At 44.7% G+C, this 26,992-nt stretch overlaps 1 protein-coding gene across 8 annotated transcripts in view; it reads right to left on the bottom strand.

Annotated features, from left to right (window-relative positions):
- The window catches only part of RELCH (RAB11 binding and LisH domain, coiled-coil and HEAT repeat containing), a 1,825,259-nt gene that overhangs the window by 48,105 nt on the left and 1,750,162 nt on the right, over nt 1-26,992 (bottom strand). For all 8 annotated transcript variants that reach the window (XM_069613666.1, XM_069613665.1, XM_069613669.1 and 5 more), the window contains one exon: nt 15,462-15,532. In XM_069613666.1, coding sequence (XP_069469767.1) covers nt 15,462-15,532 — 71 coding nt within the window. The remainder of the gene's footprint in view (nt 1-15,461; nt 15,533-26,992) is intronic.

Below are 26,992 nucleotides of genomic sequence, written 5' to 3'. Positions count from 1 at the left end.
GCACGTTCCGGCAGCATTCTAGAGAGACAGTTCATTAGCGGGAGTCACGCTTGAATTTCCGAACTGGAACCGCGCCCGAGGCGGTTAGGGAATGCATGGCGCTCCGTCCAATAACCCAGCATGAAACACCATTAACACGCGATTGTGTTCCTAGATGAAGCATGCTTCCTATATGTGTTTAGACTGAAAAGACACCCGAGCAGAAGTGCAATTCTGAACTATTAATCCCTAACAGCGACTCTGCTCATATGTACGCTTTCGTTCTGACTTATGTCTTGCCTCTTGCAGTGCTTGTGAGGTACAGAACGTCATAGGGGTCTAGCAGCCCGAAAAGACCAGAAGACTACACGGCAGTGCCGAAGCTAAGTGCAATTTCCATTGTTACTGTAGGGCATGTTTAGAAACTGGGCATTGAATGTATAATTCTGTATGATGTAATGCAGACACAGCTTCCCTCCATGAAGTAATGGGTGGATAGCGGTAGAACTTAAGGTCCAGAAACTGGTAGAGGGCTCCAGTACAAAAGCCCAACATCATCTGGCATCTGAGTGTATTGTTGAATGTGAATTGAACATAGTAACTGGTCTGGGGCTCCAGTACAAAGGCCCATTTCGTCTGGTATGAGCAAGAGAGTGCCAGTGAATGCAAAAGCACAAGGGCAGAGAACTCCAGATACTGGAGCCGGAGCTGAGGAGCATATTACCCTGATCTTCCCCATCCCCATCCATAACTTCTTCCTCTCCCTCTTTCCGGTGTTCCCAAACAACCTCTACCCATCCAACCATCGGACCCTAACCCTCTTTCCCCCAAGGGTCAAGGCGGCCTGCGTTACTTGCTCCCAGGTACCAAGACCCGACGGGGAGGGAGGTGTTATAGCCGCGTTTGTGCTGCCTCTGCGGAGAAGTAAGAAGTCTGACACTGGTCATAATCACAGATTTGGATTATGTACGGAACGGGTTCGTGGAGCACCTGGTTAATTGGAAAACCAGAGGCATGTTATGTGCTAACAACAAACCCCTGAAACATGGGAAGTTAATCCAAAATATTGATGATCTGGTCACATCGAGTGGGATGACCATCTACTGGAAAAAGATCAAGGGTCATTCCAAAGTAGAGGGACCAGACAAAACTGGAAATGACTTAGCTGATCAGATGGCCAAAACTGGGGCCATCCAAGGGGATCTAATAGAAATAGAGTCCCTGGTGGGGGAAATCCAGGTCACCGCTATCACCAGGTCCCAGAAAAATGCTCACAATGATCTTTCAACTGCACAATGGAGTAAGGAGACCCCTGATGCTGATTTGATTACAGCTCAGAAGGGGGATCCAATAATTGGTAAGTTTTACCAACAAATTGAGGACCCTGAAACTTTCCCCTAACGGATACGGGTTTCACACAACACTGGAAATCTTAAGAGAGGTTGCATACTGGCCACACATGGGGCAGGACCTCGACCAATACTTCTTGTGTGTGCACAATTTCAGCCATCATCCCTCACACACCGTGCGCCTCTCCAAAAGAGGGGGATGACACTGCCATGGTCAGATTTGCAAATCAACTTTGTAGGCCCTGTAATTCGCTCGTCTAGAGGAAACAAGTACATGTTGACCGTTACATGCTTGTTTACCAAGTGGGTGGAATGTCTCCCGGCCCCAAACTGCAAGGCAGAAACAGCAGCTGCCCTGACGATTAACCACATCTTTTCCCGTTTTGGTCTACCTCAAAGGATTGAGTCAGACGGAGGTAGCCATTTCACCAGCGAGGTAATGACAAAGATGTGGGAGATACTGGGGGTCAAAAGGAAGCTACATATTGCTTACCGGCCAGCTTCTTCTGGAGCAGTAGAAAGATACAAGCGAACCATTGTGAGCATATTAAAAAAGTTGGTGGCAGATTCTGGGCCAAGTTGGGATATCCGACTACCTCTGGTCCTAATGGCCATCAGATCTACCCCTTCATCTGCAACTAAAATGTCATCATTTGAGTTGATGACCAGGCGCAAGATGGTGCTTCCCCAGCATTTGCTCTACAGGACCCAAGAGCAGACACTGATAAATGCCTCCACAACTCATGAGTATGTGGAGAATTTAAGGAAACACCTCCAACATGCTTTTGCCTATGCTCAGCGGAATCTAGAAAGATCAGCTGAGAGTATGAAAACGCACTATGATTTGAAAACCACCAGGAAGGAATATGATGTGGGAGACCGGGTCTATCTATACAATTTCCAAAGGAACCAGGCCAAACAGCGAAAATGTTTGCCTACATGGAAGGGACCCTTTGAAATTATAGACAAGATCTCCCCGGTTGCCTACAAAATCCGCATCCACAAAGGTCATTTGGCGGAAGGGGAAGATAAGTCGGTCCATATTTATCAGCTGAAGTGTTGCCATCCCAGGCGCACACTGCAACAACTGGAGGAATCCACTGGAATCCCAGAGGGGGCCGCTCCAGAGTAATTCAGTTCCAACCCTAATATATTCCACATATAGCATATAAAATTCTGTGATTCTTGAATATATATGTTCTTGTCTCCTAATTTAAAAAAAGAAAATGTATATGTTCATATCTTCTGATTTCTAAAATGTATATGTTCGCCACACCATTAATAGTGGTGGAAAAATGTCTAGGAATGTGTATTGCCGCTTTGCTTTATCATCCTAGGAGAGATGAAACCATGGAGACTGACCACGGAAGGTGACGTGGGGACCGGGAGCAAAGATCCGAGGGGCCCGGGGTAGCGCCCAATATTCCCATCAGGACCGGTGAGGAGAACCGATCGATCCAACGGGATGGAGGAAAAGAGGTAGAACTGTGCCATCTACAGAATTGGGAGAAGATGATGCGGACATACCAGCGTGTGGATCAAAACATTCTTTGCACCCGACTCCCTTTCGACTCAAATTCAAAGTGCAGTCGGGGGGGTGGGGGGTTTGTCAAGGGTTTTGACCCATGTTGAATTATTAGACGGGGTAGATGTGGGGATGAGCTGTGGCCGCCCATCATTCTATCCCAGAACAAAACTAAATCAATAGACTGGGTGGATGTGGGGATGAGCTGTCGCCGCCCATCATTCCATCCCAGAACCAGGAAAACCGTGTGGTTGTGAGCACACCAAAATGGTTGTCTAACCTGCCATCCACCAGTGCCAGCATGATGGACCGGAAGCGCCAGGGGTGAAAGGTGGTGTCAAAGGGAAAATAACAGTGTTGTTAGACCAAAAGCGCCTTAAAATAACCTTTGATTTCCTGAATGCAAGCTCAAAGTGCCTATTTCGAACATTGCAGGATATTCAAAAATCTTACTGATCACCAGCAGACATCTGGCAGAATGAAGTGTTGTGTGCATACAAAATCTGGGAAGATGAAGAGCCCAAAACAATGTTTATAACAAAACTGGCTGAGCTGTGGATGTCAGCAGCTTAATTGAGATTGGATTTAAAACCACTAAAATTGAAATGTTTAAATTAAATGAGTGACCTACTTTTGAGTGTCACATACTTTGCAACTGTTAAATGTCATGGTTTTGAACTTAGAATCAGCATTCTAGCTGCATGTGTAAAAATTGTAAGTTTGATTTAAACTGGGAACAAACAGGACATTTAGCTGAAGCTTGACAAAGAAATTGAATTCTGCCTGACAACTACCCCCGACAGGAGAAACCTGCTCAGCCACTCTTCCCAGGCCTAGCTGCATCCTGCTGCCCCTGGAAAAAGGAGATGGCACCTCTCTGATTGGGTTAGGGGAGGAGCACCTGGGGACCGCAGGAAGTTGAACAAAGCCCTGTCCTGGACTCAGGCAAATGTTATATTGGGGGGGTCGTAAATGGCTTCCTCTTGGGAGAAACTGGGAGGGGCAGTGCCTCTGCTAGCAAGCTGAGCTTGGGGGAAGTGGATAAACCAGTTATTCCACCATGTGATGTGGGAAGCCACACCTCTTTTTGACCTGGGCATAATTTTAAAAAGATAGATAACTCACAGTGCGGACTGGTCAAAATTATATAAATAATATCACTATTCTTGGGATTTTTCCGTGCACATTTTAAGAGGTGTTAGGACCCTGTGGTGTATTCTGGGGAGTTGCTAGCAGAAAATAGGGTCTTACTCCAAATGTCTGCATGTTAAAAATCTGACACTTCATCAATTAATGTCCATACTCCTTGCGCTCATTTGTATAATTTTTGGTAAATGTCCGATATTGGTAAACCGACCAAAACGCGCAAAATGTTGTCATTTCTGAATCCCAGCTCGCAGGAACATGGGGCTTGAACAGAGACCTGTCTTAATTCATCTGTAATATGTACATGTAATGTCAACCACTTGTGTATCTGGGAAATATGTATTTGAATCAAATATAGATTTGTGGGCAAATTGACCAGGGGAGGATCCTCTGACCCATAAACAGACCTCATCATGATGACAATCCATTTCCTTCCCCCAATCATGGGAGAGGGGAGAATTGGGCCAATGACAAGTAGAGAGGGGTAGGCTCAGTTATGCCACGCAAACACCCACGTTCTCAACACATAAAAGCAGACAGTGCAGGACAGGTGGGGACATTCACTTTCCACTTTCTTGCGGGACGCTTTGCCGGGAGACTTCAGACTTCACATCCAGAGATCCAGACTTCAAATCCATCAATCTCCAGAACCTGTAGCAGAAATTAACTCCAGAATTTGTAGCAGAGAGGCCTGAATCCTCAAGCTGAATCCTCTTCAGCAGGCCTCAAAACCAACCAAACTATTCAACAGCCGGGCGAGCTGTTTGAATTTTTTGCCAAGAACTTTTGCGAGAACCTGTAGCAGTATCCAGAAAGCAGTGCTGTATCCGGAACCAGAGAGAACCACAAACCAGACCGTTGTGAGCAGAACCAGTGCTTGACAGACCCAGAGAGCAGAGCTGACCCAGATAGCCGGGACTTCAGAACCACCCGCCGGAAGTCCCGTCCAACGTGACCAGACCTTGACGGCTTATTTCAAAACTATAGTGTGAGTACTCACTGTGCCAAAACCAATCTCTTAGTTTAAAATAATCTAATCCAAACTATTTTAGCCTATTAGAACTGCCTCCTAGAATCGTGTCATTCTGTCATCTTTAAAACTGAAAACTGTCATCTGTCATTCTGAGCTTTAAAATTTCAAATCCGAAAAAACTACCTTGACTAAATCGGCCGTATCTCCGGAACTGTTTGTGCTAGGAGCGACATTTAACTTTTATCTTAAAGCTAAGATTCTAGGCTTTTCAACGAACCTGGAACCAACTTGCTACTCCTTATAGGGCCTCCTTAATTACGCTCGACGCACGCGATTAAATTTGCCGCGATTTGACATTTTGCACAATTTCAGCCATGTGTAAAAATCAGCAGCTCCTTGCGTTCCTTTGCTAAAATTCGTTTTAACCTGCTAGTTACTCATAGAGCATTGCTAAAGTGAGCCTGAACTGATATAAACTAGATATCACCCACCCTGAACCTCTAGAGGGAATTAAAAGCATTTTTAGCACATTTCTCACTTCATTGTCATCACATTCAAAGCATTTTGGGGCCTGTGTTTCAAACTTCTACCTGTTTTCCTCTAAGCTTGCTGGGGGGGGGAACTGAATTTCGTATTGTATTTGATTGCATTCCTGAGAACTGTGTGCTCCTCCTTCCATTTCTTACATTGCATAGGGGGGGAGGTGAATTGCCAGAGAAAAAGTGATTATATTATCTTTTGCTAAAATCATATCAAGTTATTTCTGTACTGCATTTCATTCCTCATTGCTTTTCCCTTGAAACCATAAAAGTATTTTCGCTGCCTTATCCATCCTATACCAACTCCTCATTGATTGTAAAGAGGTGTGCTAGTGTCAGATTACCCATTGTTGATCAACATTATATTCATAAGTCTGATATCAATTATTAATTTATTATAAAAGTGTGATATATTGTTTAATTTTTCAAATAAACCTTTTAAATTTGCAAAACAAATCTACTTATTGGCTCAGTGGGGTCAGGGGGATTCTAAGAGAGGGGTGTTATACAAGGGTTCATCATCCAGATTATAACTTGCCATAAAAATATATAAATAAGGGCTTCCCTTGGGCATCCCAGACAAGGCACTGACTTAGTGGGATTGCTTGATTGGAGTCACTTACAGTGTGGTGCAAAGGGAAGACCGCAGAGAAGTCGCTTCTTTCTTACAAGAAATGCAATAATGAAGAATGACCGTTCACACAAGTTACTATCAGTGCTGGAAATTGACAAAATGTACTTGGGCCAGATGTACCCGATTTTCCCCCTCCCCTTTCCTTATTCAGCCTGACTTGAACATGTCCTCGCCAGCCCCCACAACAATGCCCAACAGTGCTCCCCTGGCATTCTGTTCTGCTATAATAAATCAAGTACCATTCGAAATGGGATAATAACTGTTACCACAGTGCTTAAAAGCTGAAGGAATTTGGCTAAAAGCGCTATGTAAGAACACATACTCCCTTTCGACCTGTTATTGGCATAGCCTCCATACACATGCAGCAGCACATCTCCTCTCTGCGTATGCTAACTGAGCATCTCTTTTCTGCATGTGCCAGTGGCACATGGCCTCCCTGCATGTGTTATTGGCAAATATATTCAGTTCAGGCTAATGGAACAGTTCATCTCTGCATGGGGTAATGGCCCATCCCTAGTGGTATAGCCCAACAGCAAGCGCACGTCTTACTGCAGCCAGCATAACTTATAAATTATACATTACAGAGCAGGTTTACAACAGGCAGCAAGTAAATGAATAATTGCAGATGTGTTGGCTCCCGTCCCTTTACTTCAACACTTTGAGAGGAGAGGTGGGGGTTGCTGGTGGCTTGAGAGAGTAAGCCAACCTACCTGACCTCTCTCCCATGCAGGGGCACAACAAAACCTACATTTCGGAGGCAGGAGGGGGGAATTAAGTCGTGATGGGAGGGGCCACTTCAGAAAATAGGCAGGGCAAACTTGGAGGCTCTGTCCCCACTGTTCTACCCAACTCCCCCTATGGTCTGGTGTGGGGAACAACTATTGAATAGTATATTTTAAAGCGCAATATGCAGAGAGGTGATGGAAGACTTTCTTGAAAGTAACAGCTTTAAAGTTTTACTGTGTTTGTTCAAGTACATTTTTCTGAGCACACACAGTAAAAGTTTAACACAGCCAGTTTGGGGGAAAGACTTCCCTCACCTCCGTGCTTATCAAAATGCAAGTGCGCACATCCAGGGGTGCACCTAGGCTAAAATGTAGGCTGGGGCTAACCCTTAAAATGTTGGGAGAGGCACTAACTTCAGAGACTGTGGAGGAATGGCAAACTTACTTGTGTAAGGGCATCTAACTTCATTACTCATTGTAATAATAATATTCTAGTGCAGCTTCAATGTTACAATCAGTTAACTTGAGTTTGAAACACCCACTTCTTGCAGAACCTGAAGGTCCTAGAAAGTGTGAAAATGGCAGATGGTCTGCAATAAAAGACTCAATATCCTAGCATAACAGGGCATTGCAGAGTGTGGGGCAGTACTCTGGACGGCCGAAGCACTTTCAGTGGCTGGGAGCAACAGGGGAGAAAATGTAATGTTGGTTCTACCACAGTCCGCTATACTAGAATCTTTGGTGCACTGACTGGCTGGTGACACTATGTCTGCCTTTAAAATCCAGTGTTACAAGAATGGGGAGGGCCAGTGCAGCAATATTGCCATTTTATGAAGCAGTACTGGAGTCAACACCAGTATACACCAATGTGTCCATACACTTATTAAAACTTTCCTTTTGTAAGGGTGTAAACTTATAAGCACTCCAATTTTTGCAATTGAAGTCAGGGTGAGATTACATTATTTGCCCAGCATCACACACTTACGCTAAACAGCTAAACTGGGATTTTAACCCGCTCTTTCAATTTGGGCATGGCCACCTTCTTCCGCGCTTTACTTGGAACAAAACTTTAACCTACAATAATACTGTCCTATAGAGTTTACTTGCATAGTAAAGCATCATAACATGTAAATCCTTATAGCATAATTTCGTGCCAAAATAATATCACTGTACCTTTTATTTTCCACATCCTGCATGGAAAACTAGAAGATGCAAAAAGCAAAACATCCTGGATTTACCCACTTAATTTTCAGCGCTTTAAAAACACCCCAAAAAATAAGTTGTGCCATAAACTCACTTAGGTTTGGAGATTCGTCACAAACGTCCAGCGTGTTATGTATGGTTATTAAAGAATATTCCACTAAGGACATCAAAGCAAACTTTACTTTTTGGCATATAAAGCTATTAGACGTTATGGGTATGAACACATTTTAAAAGGGTGCATGCTTTCTTGTGTTGCTCGCTCTGCTGTCACAGATTTGGTCTTTCAGTTGGAAATTCACCATCATGTGTAAGAAAGGCTATGCTGCTGACAAAATAAACACTACAGTACCATCTAGTGGTGGAAAGCATGTTTTTTTAATGAATAAATCAAAGCCATAGCGACCCATGAGGCCACATCCCGTGTATCCCACTTGGCATCCGAGGACAGGATGGACCATGGACAATAATGCTTCTTCCAGCATTTTGAGGCCCCTCACTCCGGCTCACCCGGCAAACTTTGCTGCTTTCACATACTATTGTACGCTTCACCATAGCTGCTGTTATGATTAATGTAATGCTCTTGAATATGCCAATAAAATGTTATGGAAAAAAAAATATCAAAGCGTACACGGCAGAAATGAAATCCTCCATATTTGCCATAATTACATGCGTAAAAAGGCAGCATACGCACGTTATCTGCAGGGCTGCGCTGGGTGTTTACCAGGGCATCCTCCTTTGATTCATCCTGGGTGTCTGCGAGGGCAGCCTCCTCAATCCTCCCTGGGTGGTGGGACTCAATCATGGGGGCAGTGGGTTCCCTCTCCTTTTCAGTCGCTCAGAAGATTGCAGCTTCTCTAGGCTGTATTCCGCTTTTGAGCCAAAGAGGCTAGGGCCGTCAAAGGGTAAATCCAGTAATCTGACTTGAATGTGAGGCGCAAAAAACAGATTTTCTCAGCCATGAGAACAGTCTCACCACCGAACTGGTGCCCATTGCTCTAAACCAGACAATCAGCAGTGCCAGATTGCAGAGCCTGGCATATCGCTTCCTTCCACGCTCTGCAATAATATTTAGGAAGCTATGCCTTTTTTACCCTTCTGGGATGCCTTCTGTGGCTTTTTCTATGACCGCCCACAGAGTGTGGATTTATTTGGTCAAGGCACAGGAGGAGTTGATCACTTTAAGGGCCATGCTCCCTGAAGATCTTTTTTTATCAAGGCATCTATCTTCTTAATATCCCTATCTGGGGGCAAGGATGAATAGGCAGGCGATTTGGCCCCTTATGTTGCAGCCTGGACCACTAGGCTCTCAGGGCTTGGGCAAGTTGTTAGAAAATCGGGGTCGGAAGATAGAGGCCTGAACCTTTTAGATAGGTATCCTCTTACTGCTGGTGCAGAGCAGGGCTTTTGCCAAAGCTCCATAAGAGGGTCTTTTAAAGCTGCATGGAAAGGTAAAATGGGTTCTTTTACTGAGCCCTTATCCAGAATATCAGTAAGGCCATATTCTGTGACCATGTTGGTCGGGGGCACCGCCCTAAAGCATACAAGACCTTTCCCATGACTGCCCTGTATACAGCACTGGAGTGTGTATGGGGGTCTGGCTGGTATAGATCACTTTCAGGGAAAGTGTTGATATGGACACAGCTGTTCTCGATGGCGGGGCCTTCAGAGGTCTGCTCTGGCTACTCGATGAGCCTTTAGTTGAGACCCTGCAGGCTCTGCTTCAGGCAGTGGGCTCTGCCACTTTTTCTTTTACCTTAGACTATGAAGAAGTTGATGGGGCTGCTTTTTCTAACACATCCAGCATTTTCAGTCTAAACTGTCCACACTTCTCTGCAGAATAGGATTTAGACTGAAACCTTACCAGTCTTTCCGGCAAGGATTCCGATGACTAGCGTCTTCTTTGCCTCTTTTTCTTTGAAGAAGAAGTAATGGGAATCACTGAGTGAGATCTTGTGTTATCTTGACTTTCTTTTTTCAGAAAGTTGCTCAGTCGACTCAACCTCTTTCATCAGAAGGACGTACCTTTGAGGAGGCTTTGTGGAAGATCGCCCAAGCTTCAACTTTGAAAGCCTCTCCTTCAAGGCCTTCAGCTTTATGGATAGACAAACCATTTCATGACTGACGCTGAGACACCACAAGCATAGCATCTGAGAATCGGTGACAGACATTTTACTGTCGCAATCCTTACAGCTTCATCTAATTTTTGGAGTACTTCAGAAATATTTTGCTTTTCTGTGGTATGACGTGTTTCGATTGTTGTGTGCTGAGCATGCAAAAAAAAGGGAACTGAGGTCACGGGGCGCAGAGCCGGCTATTTGTATTGCCGTCATGTCTTGACCAGAGGCCGATGAGTGTCGAGGAACTCTTGACGCGGAGGCCACCCCATTGTGGAGAAAATGTTTCTGAAAGTGTGATGCTGCCGCAGAATGAGGAATCCTAAAAGGAGGAATCCGTGAGAGGACACAATCCATTAGAAGCATACCGAGTGCTTGGAACAAAGGAATTGAGGACATGTGGCACGGTGGGTCCAGATATAACAGCCCCCAAATAATTCTGAAGACAGCTGGCTCTTCAGATAGAATATGAAAGATAAGGAATATGTGTGAAGGAATCCATTACAAAATGTAACTACCAATGAAATGGAAAACCTGATTTGTAAATGGGTTCACAACCTGGTTGGTGTGAAACATATGGAGCTTCGAGATCTCATTCAGGGAGGCACTATGGCCTCCTTGGAGGAAGGCACAGGAATAGCTTCACATTTACAATACGGAACTAGTAGTATGTGCGCTAGAGACACATCCTGTTTTAAAAGTACAACTTTTTTTTTTTTACTGCATGCAATACAAAAAAAAGAAGCCCAACATAATCAAAGCTCAACTACAGGTTATGCCTATCTTATCAACAAACTGCTGATAAGCCTAATCCCCTACAGAAGCTAAGAAAGATGTGGGAGGCTGAAGACATGGACTAGTTGGTGATGGCAAACTTGAAGGAAGCTTTACTGTACCCTCTGAGATATCTATTTGTACAATACTGACATTAACACAATTTGAAACTCTCCCCAGGAAATGCTAGTCTCAGGTTTGTTTGTCCAGAATGGGGACACAGGTCGACCTTAGTCTCCCGGAGAGGCTGTGACAAGTGATGCCTCCTTCAATGTAATCTGGGAGTGTCCAAAGAGGTTCTGGCAAGGGATAAGCAAGCGGAATAATTCAGGAAATAACTCATTTTAAAGAAAAACATATTGAATGCTGTTGGGAGCATGGGTGGGACCAGATTCACTGTGTATACAAAACTGTGGCATGGCTGTTGTTTTGAAGAAATTGGGCACTTAAATAGGGCTTTGTGGAAACTGCTGTTTACGGCACGCTGGACAAGTGAAAGGGACTGTCGTATGGAGCAAGAGGCACTAGTTTACAATCACTGAGAATAGCTATGACGATTTGGGAGAAGTGTGTGTGAAACAGGGCTAAACATTGGAGGGGTAGAGTAACTCAGACAAGCAACAAATTATGTCTTACAGCCCAAGGAAAGTGCATCGAACATGTGCTTAGCCCATACTAAGATCTAAGAGGTGACCTGGGGAAAAAAGAACTTACACAGAATGCTCTACTACAGATTATTGTATGTGATGCAATGCAAATCTGCCTCTGGTGTACAGGGGCAGAGTGGAGTAATGGGGACCAGGGAGAAAGTAGGGAGGGGATGAATTGTAAATAACATTTTATATTTTATATTGTATATCCGACGATAGACGGGTTTGTTTTGAGTGCTTGAATGTATGTTCCAACATACTTATCAGCAAAACAATTCATCTTCAAATGTGCTTCCTAACAGCATTGTCTCTACATTTGGGGACAAATAAATAAACAGAGCTATGCATCTTTCCTCCTGGCTGTTTAGATGACCCCCAAATCTATTCTCTGTATCAATAGGATTCCAACTGTATTATGCGCTTTGTCGACTCCTATCCATAGGTTACAACCTGCTTAAATGTGTCAGTCTTATTAGGTAGATGCTCTACTGTTTTTCTCATTTTTATTGAATAGCACATGTCCAAATTACTGAGTGCATTGCCTGTCCTTAAAGCCAAAGAACCAGATGCAAACAACTTTGCCACTAAATCTACCCTCTTGCATTTCCTATATGGAAGGGATGACACCACTTCTACACCTCTGTAGCATTATATGAATGCAAAGCTAGCAAGTCTGCAATGATCAGAAGCATAGCATTGATCATAAACTAAGAGCATGTATATTCTCATTGCCCTTGGCAATATCTGCAGGACTGGAGCAGCCTTTTGTCATGTATCGCTCCAAGGGTCATGAAAAGTAACAGAAAATGGTTCTTGTCCTCAAGTAACAGAAAATGGTTCTTGTCCTCAGTACTAACGTATTATATATCTGCTATATCTGATATTTTATTTTAAAATGTTCCCTCTATGGTTACCCTGACATCAATTTTTTAAGAAATCTGTTTAAGGTCCAAAGTTGCCATAAGCTTTGCCATGTTCATTCTGTTCAGTACAGTTTCAGGTGATTTTCCAGTCTACTAGCATTTTGTAAAAGGTTTGTGCATCAGTGTTCTCAGCTGGGTTATGTCCTTCAACATAGGTTTCTTTATTCACAGAATATCAATTTCATCGTTCTTCTGATGCAGAATGAATGTAAAAGGGACCAAGTACCCCCTCCCCCTTGTGTATTAAAAAAAACAACACACTCCAGTTCAGGTGTCAACTCAGTTTCCCCGACACTAGAAGAACAATGGCACCACACGCTGCTTCCAAAAAACATCAGTGACTTATCGTACGTCACATGGGTGGCCACGGAGGCACGCCAGTAAATCTACATGAGTTGTTGGCGAAGTCTGAACCAGACATCGGAAACAGTCCTTTAACAAGCAGTGAGGAGGTGTGAGAAGACCGGCGTTTCAATTCTGAAAAACAGGTTAATCATCCCCAGAAAAAAAATATCAAACTAGGTTTTGATTCTGCTGGCACACAGGTTATAAATGTAATAAGACCCAATGACACCCTTCTCCACAGCTCCAGAACAGAGAGCTATACATACGTAATCCAAATAATTCGAACCAAATTGTTAATATAATCTCTGCAAGAGACAAAATACATTAAACCATCGGCCCGTGGGTCACTAAACTTATCAACCAGTCATTCTCGGGGGGTCAGGTTCCAATGGACCTGAAAGAGGCATGGGTTACTCCCCTTCTTAAAAAGAACTATCTTGACCCCCTTCAGCCCAAGCATTACCAACCTATTACTAACGTCCTCTTTCTCTTTAAGGTTATTGATTGGATAGCATATCTCCAGCTGCAGAGATTCATCGAGGACAACTCCTTTTTAGGGCAACGTCAATCAGGTTTCTGTGCTCGACATGGCACCGAGACCGCCATGATCGACCTGAAGTCCAACTTGTCGGCCATCATCGATCGAGGTCACCCAGCACTACTTATGCTACTCGATCTGTCAGCCGCTTTCGACTTGGTCGACCATGAGCTAGCTGCAGCCAAGTTGCAATCACTGGTGGGCTGCTCTAGCGTCGCTACACAATGGCTTGTTTCCTTTTTGGGTCCTTGTAATTCCAGAGTTGCTATCCACGATGCCTGTTCCTCCCCTACTCTCCTCACACGGGGTGTTGCTCAGGGCTCATCACTTTCACCCACGCTGTTCAACAATTATATTGTTCCATTTCTCCTGATGCTTAATGACCTGGGTTTTCGGTACACTAATTACGCTGATGACACCCAGGTCATCCTTGAACTATCAGACACATATGCTGAGGATGCCAATGCCATTAATTCCATCTTCTCTACCATTCACTGTTGGATAAAGGCGAACTCCATGGCTCTCAAGGCAGATAAGACGGAAATTCTCATTACTGCCACCAATCATATGTTGAAAAACCTATCCCTGGAATATGCCAACTTTTCCGTTGCGAATACGTCATCCCTGTGGCTAAGACCGTTAAAACACTTGGCATCACACTTGATTCCGAGCTCCCTATGAGCAAGCATGTAGCCAAGACCAGAGCCTTTTGTGGTCTGATCCATAAACAGCTAGGATATCTTCGCCCCTTTTTCTCTGTTGACAATGTGTCTATCCTAGCCTCTGTCTTGTTCAACTCGAGGCTGGACTATTGTAACAGTCTTCTCGCTTACAAGGCTCAGTCCAATGTTGCAGCTCTTCAGGTTACACAAAATGGTCCGATGAGAGCAGTATTGGGCATTTCCAGATGGCACTCTATCACTGAAGCCAAGAAATCTGCTCTGGTAGCCAGTTAAGCATTGTGTTGCCTTTAAGATTCTGACACTTACCTTCAAATGCCTTACCCTTGCTGCACATGTCTACCTGTCAGAAGGCATCAAGCGCTATGTGCCTTCACGAGCGATTAGGTCTCTCGACAAGGCCAAACTTAGCCAGCCCAGATTTCGCCTGGCCAAATTTGGAAAAACAATCTTTGATGTTTTGGCCCCTGCCACCTGAAACCCTATTCCACTGAATATGAAAACATCCACGTCCCTTGTTGTTTTCAAAAAGAACTTGAAAACCTTTTTTCTTTGGGCTTCACTTATTTAGTCATCAATGTTTCACTGTCCTTGTTCTTGTCCTGGTCTGTTTTATTTGTGCACTCTGAGGCCTATGGGCGATTTGGCGCGTATTCAAGAATTAAAATAAATAAAATAAAACACTGTTATGTTCCTGGACTGGTAGCGTTTAGAAGAACAAAACCGGGAGTACTACGTTTTTCATTGGTGCTCCGGACGAATGACTCTACTGGGAGTGTCTATCCCTGAAGTGGAAAAAGCAAACTCATTACATGACCATCTATGATCACAAGAGACCGTTTACAATGGGCCATTTTAAACATTCTATTCCTTGACCATCCTGCTTTTGAAGTTATACTGTGAAAGACCTTTCAGTTCTGGTTGTTGTGAGGTACTCCCAGAAACAGGGGTTATGTGATTCTTATTTTGACATTAGCTGGGCTGTTTCAAATGATAGTTGTACTGTGTAACTGTTGTAAACGATTATGTTATTTCCATTCCTGGGTTCTGATACCTGTGCTGTGGGGAGAAAGAAAAAAAAAAAGAACAGAGCGAACTGCACAGCAGTGAGACACATTCTAGTTATACAGTAACTTCTGTTTGCTGGTGTGCGTGTCGGCACTCCAGCATGGTACCATAGGTGACACTCCCAAGGATGTGAGATTAAAATTGCTTGCAGTGGTCTCTGCTTGGCAGTTGGGATCATTTCAAATATATGAAATCTGTAGAGGAAAATGTATCCATTCGGTCAGCAGTGATCCATGCACTATACACATTGTAAATCAGGAAAGTCATAGAAACCACATTCAAATTGGAAAACCTACCCTGGTGGTTCTTGGACGGTCTTGTTTTCCAACTTCTGTTCACACTCCTTTATCATAGAGCTCAAAATGACCTAAAAAGTCCAATAACAAACAGATTGACAGTGCACACACTGCTAGTACATTTCAGATAGAAGTATTTACGTGAGCATTTGGGCTTTGTGAAAGATGTGAATGTTGCACATGTTCAAATGAACACGTCTTCACCTTTTATCTAGAGGTATTTAGAAAAAATATGTCTGATGACTTAAGTATGGTATTTTGTAGAGCAAATCCCCTTCTTAGTAATAAAAGGAGCAGCGTGCCATACAGAGCCATGAACTTGTATTCACCTAAGTTTAGGTGAGAGGGGATTCCTACTAATAGAAACATTTGTTTGTATTCTAGTCATCCATTTACTTAGTAAATCCCCTTCACTTCCCCAAACAGGCAGACATTTGTGGTGCATGAAATTCTTTAAGAGGGGAAATAAAACACTACATGCATGATAAACTGCAATCAGACACATTGCTTGAAGTGGGAAAGTTTGATAAAACTGATGAAGGTTGCCCTGTCATCTACCCAGAACTGAAATATATTTTTACCAAGTCTATTTTAATCCTATCCACTTTTTTGGAATCCCATTGAAAGTGCAAGTTCAATTTCATAACTTCAAAGTTGCTGCAATTGCAATCTATGAAAAAATAATAAAAAGGCATAGGTTGATGCCCCCACTTGCAAAATAGTCTGACCCTGAAGCTGGGGTTCTTACACAGGCCTGGAGATTTATGAAGCGCTAAAGATATGACCTTGTAATTTTTGGATGAAGGTGGCAAAATAACACATCACTTACCTCTGGGTAATGTTCTTTCTGATGGATCAGTTCTACCTCCCACACAGTTTACATAAAATGTACATAAATGTTATCCAGAGCTAGCTGTCTTCAGAAACACGTCCGGCCACCAGGGGGCACACCACTGCTCTGTGCCAGCTCTGGTCATAGACCATGACGTCAGACATGACAAGAGCAGTACATATAGAGCCAGCTGAGCCACATGACCTCAGTTTTGCCTTTGTTCCCAATACTCAGCAGGTGAAGGACTGCAGACCAGCAGGTGTACAAGCCATCTGCAAAGAGCGGCAGATTAAAAGGGCGATGAGGAATCTGCAGGAGAAAGGACTAACCAATCAAAAATAACCTTACAGAGGTAATTTCTTCTTCTAATAGATTCCTCCCTCTCACAGATTTGTGATTTCACATAGACTTCCGAAGGAGTACAGAAACGTGGACGAGAGAGGAGAACGAAACTGCCAACTATACCAGAAAAATCTGGAGTGGCACATGGCCAAAACAAGTGCCCTGACATGACAACGAATCCAGGCAGTAATGGTTGACAAGAGTGTACAGAGAAGCGCACCTAGCTGCTTGACAGATATTAACACAAGGACACCCCTCTGCAGAGCAGAAGATGACAATAGGCAACTGGTTGAATTAGCCCCTAAGCCCTCAGGAACCTCGTTCCCAGCAAAATTGTAGCACTCGAAGATACAAATGATCCACCTAGACAGGGTCTGCTTGGTAAGAGCTCTGCCCCCATTGGCACCAGCGTAACCCACAAAGAGCTTGTCATCTTTCCTGGTGTCCCTCGTCTGAGAGACATAATAGCTTAGAGCCTTTTTGGGTCCCGTCGCTGAAACTGCTCCTCCATTTTAAGAGGATGAGGTGTACAGAAGAAAACAAAGATTGTTCTTTTAGGCTAAATGGTATTCTGAAGAGAACTTAAGCAGAAAGGTTGTCCTGACCCGTAGAGTCACCTTCAAAGTAGTGAAAATAAGGTAAGGTGGCTTAGCTAAGAGCCTGGAGCTCACACACTTGCCTAGCGGCAGTGATGGCAACCAGACAAATTACTGTCAGAATTATCAATCTTAAAGACCACAAATGTAAAGGCTCAAACGTAGCCGCCTTAAGGAGAGTAAGAACAAGGTTACATTCCCACAAAGGAACAACAAACTGACAAGGGGTAAACGCATTAGATAACGCTCACAAAACATCCAGCTGCACTGGCATTTTTCTTTGGAAAACTCAAAGAGGAAGTCTTTCCATACTTTCTTTCATCCGCAGCCTTCAAAGGCTTGCTAGAAAGCGGACGCGCAGCAGTGTGCCGTTTGGTGGAGGTGCATGGTGACTACCAGTATCAGTTCTCATCATTTAGTGCGTGGCCTCGGAATCGTGCTGACTATCTCATAGTGTAAAGACGATGCACATGGTTTCGGGCTGATCCATTTGGGAATTGCAACTGTATTCCCGTACCTTTGACTTTGGCTGCTCTTCACTTTAACGGATGATCATGGATGTGCATGCTTAACCATTCTGGGAAACCCTATTAATCTATTTTAGTGAGATTGTTGTTTTTGCTTCGCCCCTATTCCCCTGCCTTCGCCTGGTCGTGCTCTGAAACACCTGTGTATGAGCACGATATAAATAAAATATCATATATCATATTTGTGGACGTGGACGGGAAGTGATCAGCGGTGTCGGCTGGTCAGTCTGCCCTGTTCTGCTTTACCTTGCATTTTCGAGCCCATTGTGCGCCGCATAGTGAGGCGTAGCCTGCATTGCTGAGAGAGCATAACTTTACCATAAAACATCTCTCCCACTGCGGAAGCGGAGCGGAAGTGGAAGGGAAGTGATCAGCAGTGATCACGAGAATCGGAGCTAGAGGACTGTCTGCATAAGCATTGGTGACTGAATACCATCCCCAGAACCTGCCCGGTTGCAGTACTCCTTGCTGAATCTGAAGGTAAAGGTTAAACTTTCTAGATCCTTGACATTGGAGCTTGGTTACGAATACCGAGAGACCGGGAGACTGTGGGCTAGCGGCCTTGGATCTTGACCTCCTAGAGGACGAGTGCCTGATTCGACTGCTGCCTACTGGAGCAGTTAGTTACTTAAATCATCGATTCCATTGCCACAGGAGCCCGAAAACAAATAGTGGTAGAGGAAGTTAAAACATTGCTGAAGGCAATAATTATCGAGACTTCTTCCAGCCCATGGTCCTCCCCTATTTTATTGGTAACCAAACCGGATAATTACTGGCGGTTTTGCATAGACTTCAGGCAGGTTAACGCCATCTCCGGCTTCGATGACTATCCCATGCAGCGCATCGATGAGTTAATAGATCAACTCGGAAGTGCCATCTCTCTATCGACCCTAAACCTGACCAAGGGATATTGGCAGGTCCCCCTAGATGGACCTGATAAAGAAAAGACATCTTTCTCAACACCCTGGGTCTATTCCAGTTTAAAGTCCTCCCTTTTGGCCTGCATGGGGCCCCAGCCACTTTCCGACGGCTTAAGGACAGGATATTGCAGCCCTATTCCGATTTCTGTGGAGCTTATATTGACAACATAATCATTTACAGTAAGACTTGGGAAGATTTGGGAAGACCAGCTCATCCATCATTATACCATCATGAGAACCCTCAGAAAAGCCTGATTAACTGCCAATCCATCTAAATGTAAGATGGCCCAGTCAGCCGTGAAATACCTCAGCTTCTTTACAGGGAATGGCAGTGCCCAGCCCCAGTGAAGCGAGAAAAAGTGAAAGCCGCCCTAGTTACCCCCACGCCTAAGATTAAGAGAGACCTCAGGGCGTTTCTTGGATTGATTTGTTATTACTGTAGGTTCATTCCTAAAACAGCTAGATTAACCGAAAAATGAAAGAACGCTGAACCCCAGAAGCTTCATTGGACTGATGAGGATGACATATGCTACAACATCTTAAAACAAACCTTGTGCCAGAACCCAATCCTAAAGGTGTTAGCTTTTTCAAAGGAGGTTGTGTTGCAATCTGATGCCTCTCTCACAGGGTTAGGAGCAGTCTTATCACAAATTTGTGATGGATTAGAAAACCCTATCCTATTCACTGGCCAAAAACTCTTCCCTCGTGAAAATAACTACTCTGTATTGGAGTTAGAGGCCCTTGCCATCAAATGGGCAATCACCCATCTAAGATACTACTTTTTGGGGAGGAAGTTTATCCTTGTCATAGACCACACACCTTTAGTATGGATAAGCCAACGAAAGGACTCTAACCCTCGAGTCATGCGATGGTTCTTAGATATGCAACCCTGTTCCACTGTGGAGCACCGAAAAGGCAAAGACCAAGACCAAGGGAACGTCGCTTTCCTTTCCCGGTTTCCCTATTAAACAGATGCGACTACATCAGATAGGGGAAGTGTGTGAGTAACCAAAAGGTGTCTCACCCGTTAGTCCTCGCAGATCTCTCTCAGGTGGGCGGGGCACAGCCATCGCCTTTGGATCCAAACTTTGGGGGTGGACCAGTGCGGGAAGATCACCTGGGTGAGTGATCTTCAGGGAATAGGAGTGGGACGCCTGATGGTGAGACACGGTAACCCTCTCTTCCCTGTAACATCTTTACCCCCATCCTACCAGGTAGGATAAATGGAAACTCTACCCCCTCACCCTTTTCCTGCACAAACACTTTCACAAGGACAGCCCGCTCTGAGAGAAAACAGACTCGCACCCGAGCTGTGTACCCGACATGTCACATTACCATGGTCAGGCAATTACTAACAATCACTTACACCTGACTGGCATTAAACTTCCCCACATGGATAAAAAGCAGAGCACGAGAGAACACACTGAGCGAGGCAAAGCACACGAAGGTACAGCAGTTTCGAGTTGTCAGCTGAATGAGGGGAGAAGGGCGACAAACCAAGAAGCGTTCGTAAGAAGGGAATTTCCCTTGACCTTTTCGGCAAGACGCCGTCACTTTCATGAATCCTTCAAAACAGAAATCTTAAGGCCGGGAAACCAGACTGAAGAATCTTGCAGTGTGTGTCAGAAATACCAAAGGTCCTCTCGCATAGCTGACCAAGGTGGAGAGGAGGAGCAGCAGCCGCCACCGTGGTATCGTCCTTTGCTCCAAGAACAAAGAAACCCCAGAAAGAACAAGAGCCGATGAGTTGGGGAGACCGATCGAGGACCGGTCTGTGTTGAAGTCAAGGTTGTAAGCAGCAACATTGTTTAACAAGCGCTGGAACAAACATTGTTGAACGCGTGTGATGAAAGACGTGAGTAAAGCTCAACTGCTGATGAATGTTTGAACTTGAGAAGAAAAGATACAATACCTTTGACAGAGTGGTGCGGCACAGTGATTGTGCACAATTGAAAGTCTCAGTAAAGTATCCCACCAAGAGAAATGAAAGTAGAAGATTGATGAGAACAATTGTGTGAAGTGAATCGAAGTGGTCCTGCAACAGTTTTAAGAAAAACCCCATATTTGAAAGTCTTCGATTCTGATATATGGAAAAGGGATCTGTGCCCGAATGAGGGGGATCTGTGGTCCGAGCCTGAACAAGGGAGAGCAATTGTGAACATTGACAGCCCTTTCCCTTCCCCACAGGAATAAAATGTGGAGCACAAAAGCGCAATACAACCAAGGCAGACCGCACAACGTGAGGGCTAACTCAGCAAAGCAGTTTAAGAGGAGAAAGACGAGGCATACTGAGAGGGAGACAAGGAGAGAAGCGACCTTGCCCTTTCAGACCAATACCAGTGAAACCTAAGCAGAAGGAATCGTAAGACCGTGAAAAATAACCAGCATGTGTTGCAGCAGATGTCAACGGTACACAAGACTCTCCTCCGCTGATAACCAAGCTAGGGAGAGACACTTGTCTCTGTGGTACCAAACTTGACTACAAAGAGAAAGAAAGCCAAGCGGTTCATCCAAGCCGTTGAGTCGCGGGAAAGAGTTGATAAGAAACCAAACTGTTGATCGAAAAGTAGCAAACGGCTAATTGAAATGTGAAAGCATAAAGAGACATTGATGTTAGAAGAGGGAAAACCAGCAAAATAGGGGTCAGGCACCACGTGGGTGCTCATTCAGGAAAACTCTGGGTCATTACCCAATTGTTAAAACTACCAGTACCAGAAGGCCTTGGGAAAGGCAAGGAAAAGGGTCAAAGTGGTCATACAGGGTTCTTTTAAAATCCCCTGTACAGTCGAAGGTCTTTGACCGACAGATGACTGTGAAGCTAAGGGAAATGAATCCTGCATCTTAAGAGTTGAATGAAAAAGGCACGATTGACAAGAGTGAACCCGAAAGAGGGATGCCGATAAAGAGGGGCGGAGTCTAAAGTCCCCTATACAGTGTGTTGACAAGAGTGAACCTGGCCGAGGGATGTCCACATTGAACTGTTCAAAAGGACATTAAGATTCGTAAATTTCACATAAGAGATTGTTGAAACTTTGTTCTTATACTTTGAACCTGTTAGGATCTCGAAAGCAAGAAAACATAGCTATCAGAGGTCCTGGTATCATTGAGGAACTTTCTATGGATTTGCGCCCATAAGAGGGGGTTCCAAAGGTGAAAGGCATCACCCAACGTGCAAACAGAAAATAACTTTTGTTTATTATTTTGAATACATCAGGCCCATGGCGGCAAGATACTTTTTGTAGAAAAGAGACTTAACCACCGAAGGCCCGGATTGCTGAGAGCGGAACTGTTGCTGGGGAAAGCTCTAGAATCTAACCTTCTCCTGTGCTTCAAATGTGGGCAAGGGAGACTCCGACTACTGCATCTTGACTTATTATTCGTGAATACTTTTTTCTTTCTTAAGAACATTATTCCACATTTCTTTTTGTATTTAGGTTAAGGATTGGCAATACGTTTTTATAGTATAGGCCCTTTTATTTTGACAAGCCGCCACTCGGACGGCCTTATTATTATTTGATGGTTGAAGCTTGCTTCCATCTTAGATTTTGGTTTAGATTAGGCATTTATCCAACCTACCTAAACATTTTAATAAACACCCTTGAACTGTGATCCCTGATGTCTGCCTTTACTGTTGCCATCATGAGTTCCTTACACACCCCTCAGTCGATCAAGAAACAGAAGACCATCTCCCCACCCCACTCCAGGTTAAAAAGCCTGTGTAGGCCAAGGGCGGTGTAGTGCGACGCAGGACCGCAGGAGACGCTGGCTGTTAACGTAGCTTGTGCACTACGTCCATGCTTCGAATCCTTTAAGAGCTGAGGATCGGACCCTATGCAGCAAAGCCCACGTAAGCCCACGTAAGCGAAGGGCACTGTGTTGTGCGACGCAGGTGTTTGTCAACAAAGGGGTTGCCACCAGAAGTCAAACATGCTTCGCAGCCAGCGACCATAAGGTAAGAAAGGTGCGGGACTGGGGAGCAGCCACTACTGCTTTCTACCAAAAGCCCAGCCTTGAGTGTACTTCTACCTAACCGCCTGGTTTATCGTGCTCTGTCTCTTCGCCCAACCTTAGGCTTCCCCTCTTGCGGTTAGGCAAACTTTATGTTTTTGTGAGGCTCTGCTGTTTCCTGAGTCTGCTGTGCTTCCTCACTGTCAACGTTGTGCTATCTAGGCCTCCCCCACCCTCTAGGTTCCTACTCTACTGTTTGTACTGCTGATCACTGTGTTACTGCTGTGTCCACCAAACTCTCTCCCACTCTCTAGGCTCCCACTCTACTGTTGGTTAGTGCTGGTTCTTCTGTGCCACTTGGTCCCTCTCCCCAACCCGTTCTCAGGCCTCGCTGTGTCCTTGTGTTCCCTTTGTGTTGTGTGCCTACTTGTGCCTCTCCTGTTGTGTTCCCTATTGTGTGATTCCCCCTCCCCTCCTGTGCATGCTGCATTGCACAGCACTGTGCTGTGCTCCTCTCACATTTTATGGAACAAACTAAAAGCCTGGAAATGCCCAGAGGAAGTACTGGACCCAATAATTGCACTACATATGCAAACATCTCTACGTGTCCGCTTAAACCGGCAAGGTCTTCTCTCAAACGAAATAACATCAGAACGAGGGGTCAAGCAGGGATGCCCACTGGCACCTGCACTTTTCGTGGCCTTCTTGGGGGACTACAAAGATTCAGAGATAACTACTTGAGCATTCCCTCCAAAAATAGGCGATACCCTGGTCTCCCGCATTCTCTATGCGGATGACATGATCTTATTAGATCAGGCGCCTATAGGCCTCCAGCGTCAGCTAGACAATCTGGAAACATACATGAAAACAAACAATCTTGTGACAAATAACACCAAGACAAAAATCAAGATTTTGAGCAAACAAAACTACAAACATAAAAACAAAGCAAGTTGGTCCCTAAACAACGTCAAAATAGAAGTGGTCTCAAACTTCAAATATCTCGGAGTCACAATTGATGGATCATTAAAGGAACAAAAAATGCAGCAGATCCTATGGGAGAAAACAAAAAACCTGGCATCCCAAATGAGAATCATCGACAGGAAATCCGGAAAGTTCTCCCTATTACCAGCAATCAACTTCTACAGGGGCAAAGTGGTACCGACTCTGACGTACGGAATGGACGCCACGATTACTATGCCGCCATCGATATGGTCCAAACTGGAAGGATACCTGTGGAGATCAGTGCTAGTCCTCCTGAATTCGGTCCGGATAGCTGCCCTTAGATGAGAACTCGGTCTACTGTCCCTAGAGGCAATAGTACAGCTTCGTTCCATCCAACTCTACAGGAAAACTCTACTCCAAGACTGCCTCCCTATATACAGGTTTATCGACAAAGAAATAAAAATAAAATAACAAATGCAAAATATTAAATAAGTGGGCAGTGGAACAGAAAATCAAACTAACCGACTTGGCGTGCATCCCAGAAGACCTTAAAGGAAATCTACACAGAGTCATTTTCAAATTGAAATGTCGAGATTGGATCAGAACCGGGGATAAAGCGACAACCAACAAACTGCTAAAACATCTCCCGCCGACTTTCAACAAACTAAAATCCCCCCTTCCTTACTGTTTGAAATTTCCAGACAAACAACTACAAAAAACCTTAAGAGCTCGCCTAAATCTCGTGTATACTTGGAAGATTCTAGCAATAAGAATGAAGTCAAATACGATCAGTGGCAGACTCTGTGAGAAACCAGACCGAGCGGAAACTGTTCGACACTTGCTCTTCAACTGTCCTAAATTGAGACACGCACGTACAGCATTTCTTACTCCGCTATAGGCTGACTTAGATATGGCTGAATAAGAAACCTAGTGGTTCCGCTTGATCGCTGGGGAAAACTCAAAATGGTCAGTCGCAACAGCTAAGGTACTCGAAGTGGCCTTCAAAAAGATCAACTCCTTGCAGCCTTCCACGAACTGAGCAGAGCTCAAGTGGGCATACAATACAAAACTCAAGAAAGTGCTAGCACCATGAAGTTCCCAGTTTTCATAAGACTGACATCTCCTCCATTTATCTGCTCAACGATCTCTCAACGACCAACTCTTTCAATCCATTGAACTTGGGCAGAATTCGCTAGACGTTGTAAAAGTCAATTTTTCTGTTTGACTATACACAAGTAATAAAAAAAAAATTAAAAATAAGGATAGTTGTTAGATTCTGCACCAGCTGCATAACTTTTTCCGACGGCAGCTATACAAAGACTTGGATGCTATTCTTGCCGAAAGCAAAACCTACATGTCTTCCCAGGTGGCCTTGACCAGAAGGTCCAGGAACCATTTCCTCCTGGCCCTATTGAGTCGATCAGGATCATAGCGGTCCCGAACCTCCTCAACTTCCTAAGAATTGGAAGGATGTCAGGAATCAGTGGAAATATGCAAAGAAGTGGTACATACCAGCCCAACACAAAAGCATCTCTTGGTGCTCCTCTCAGGGGAAATAGTCTTGAGCAAAACAGTTTCCAATTCCTCTTCAAACTGTAGGCAAAAAGATCTACTTGAGGGGTAGCCAAAGGGCAAAGATCTCTGAAAGAACTTGATGGCACAAGTACCACTCATGCGAGACCAAGATTGCCTGCCGTCATGTTCTCCATCCCGGCCAGAAGGCCAGCCAACAAAGGGGATCCCCTTCTGCAATGCCTAAAACCAAAGTGCACTGCCTCCTTTCAAAGAGCCATGCGAGAAATCTGAAGGTGTTTCACCCGCTAGTCCCTGGGGATCGGTCAGACAGGTGGCCAGGAAATGGCCATCGCCATTGCATCCAGTTCATGGGGTTGGACCAATGCGGGAGGATCACCTGCATGGTGGTCTTCGGGGAGTGGAAGTGGGACACTGAAGGGTGAAACGTGGTATCCCCTTCTTTATGACACCTTTTCCCCATCCTGCCCAGACACTTTCTCCCACTGTGAGCGACAACGGACTAATACCAGAGCCGTTTACCAGACATGTCCCACCCAACACAAGGGTCAGGCAGAGTCAGGCAATTGCAGACAACTACACACCTAACTGCCCTTTCCCTTCCCCACTGGGATAAAAGGCAGAGCACAAGGGCACACTTTGAACAAGACTGAATATACAGCAGTTCAAACGGAGGAAAAAGGCGGTGAGATCTGAAAGGACGTCAAGGAGGGAGTTACCCTTGCCCTTTTCAATCCAGACCCGCAAAGCCTCTGATGAAAGAAGAACAAGTTACTCGCTTACCTGGTAACGTTCTTTCGATGGGATGGTCCGACGACGTATTCCTTATCTATAACAGGTAATCATCACAGCTGTGCTGCTTTTGAACATTTTCGGTGTCTGCGTCCTGCGTCGATGATGTCGATACGCGGTCCTCCATCGAGCCGACGTCACCGGATGTTATAAGTAGGACGCACGACGCCCGTAGCCTCAGTTGTAGTTTTTTCCCCAGAATGTTGGGCACCAATCGTCTGGCAGTATGACCACAGAAAGCCTTGCGGAACCGTAAGATGCAATCGCATAAGAAATTCTGTAGCGGGGCAGGTAGGGAGGGAGCGATATGGAATATGTCGTCGGACCATACCATCGAAAGAACGTTACGAGGTAAGAGAGTAACTTGTTCTTCGAGGGGATTTGGTCCTCTGACGTATTCCATACCTATGACAGACTCCCAAAGCAGTACCAACGTATGGAGGAGGGAAAAGAATTTAGAATATAGAAATTTAGAATGCCCAATTAAATTGCAGAGTAAAGGACCGCCTTGCCAAAGGCCATATCCTGCCCATGGATATAATCTAGGGAGTAGTGTCTAACAAAAGTATGGACCAAAGCCCAAGTGGCTGCTTCACAGATGTTACGAATAGGAACACCCCTCTGCAGGGCAGTAGAGGCAGCCATACCCCTAGTAGAATGGGCCGTAAGCCTACCGGAGGGGCCTTACCCGCCAAGCGTTAACATTCAAAAATTGCCAAGATAATCCATCTAGACAAAGTCTGCTTAGTAACAGCTTGTCCCAAACGCCTTCCAGCGTAACCAATAAGGAGCTGATCATCCACTCTGACACGGGACATGCATGAAATGTAGAAACTTAAAGCTCTCCTAGGATCCAACCTATGGAGCCTCTACTTGTCCTTACCAGGATGCGGAATAGGATAGAATGCCGGAAGAATGACCTTCTGGCTTAAATGAAATTCCGATACAACATTCGGAAGAAACGAAGGACGGACTCTAAGGACAAACCTGTCCTTATGAAACACCGTGAAGGGTGGCTTAACAGAAAGTGCCTGCAACTCACTCACTCTGCGAGCGGAAGTAACCGCAACTAAAAATACAGTTTTAAGGGTTAACAGTC

Source organism: Ambystoma mexicanum, chromosome 5p, assembly GCF_040938575.1.
Source record: "Ambystoma mexicanum isolate Mex_15411 chromosome 5p, UKY_AmexF1_1, whole genome shotgun sequence".
NCBI classification, from domain to species: domain Eukaryota; kingdom Metazoa; phylum Chordata; class Amphibia; order Caudata; family Ambystomatidae; genus Ambystoma; species Ambystoma mexicanum.
The sequence above is the reverse complement of the archived record's forward strand: the minus strand, read 5'-3'. Positions and strand labels throughout refer to the sequence as shown.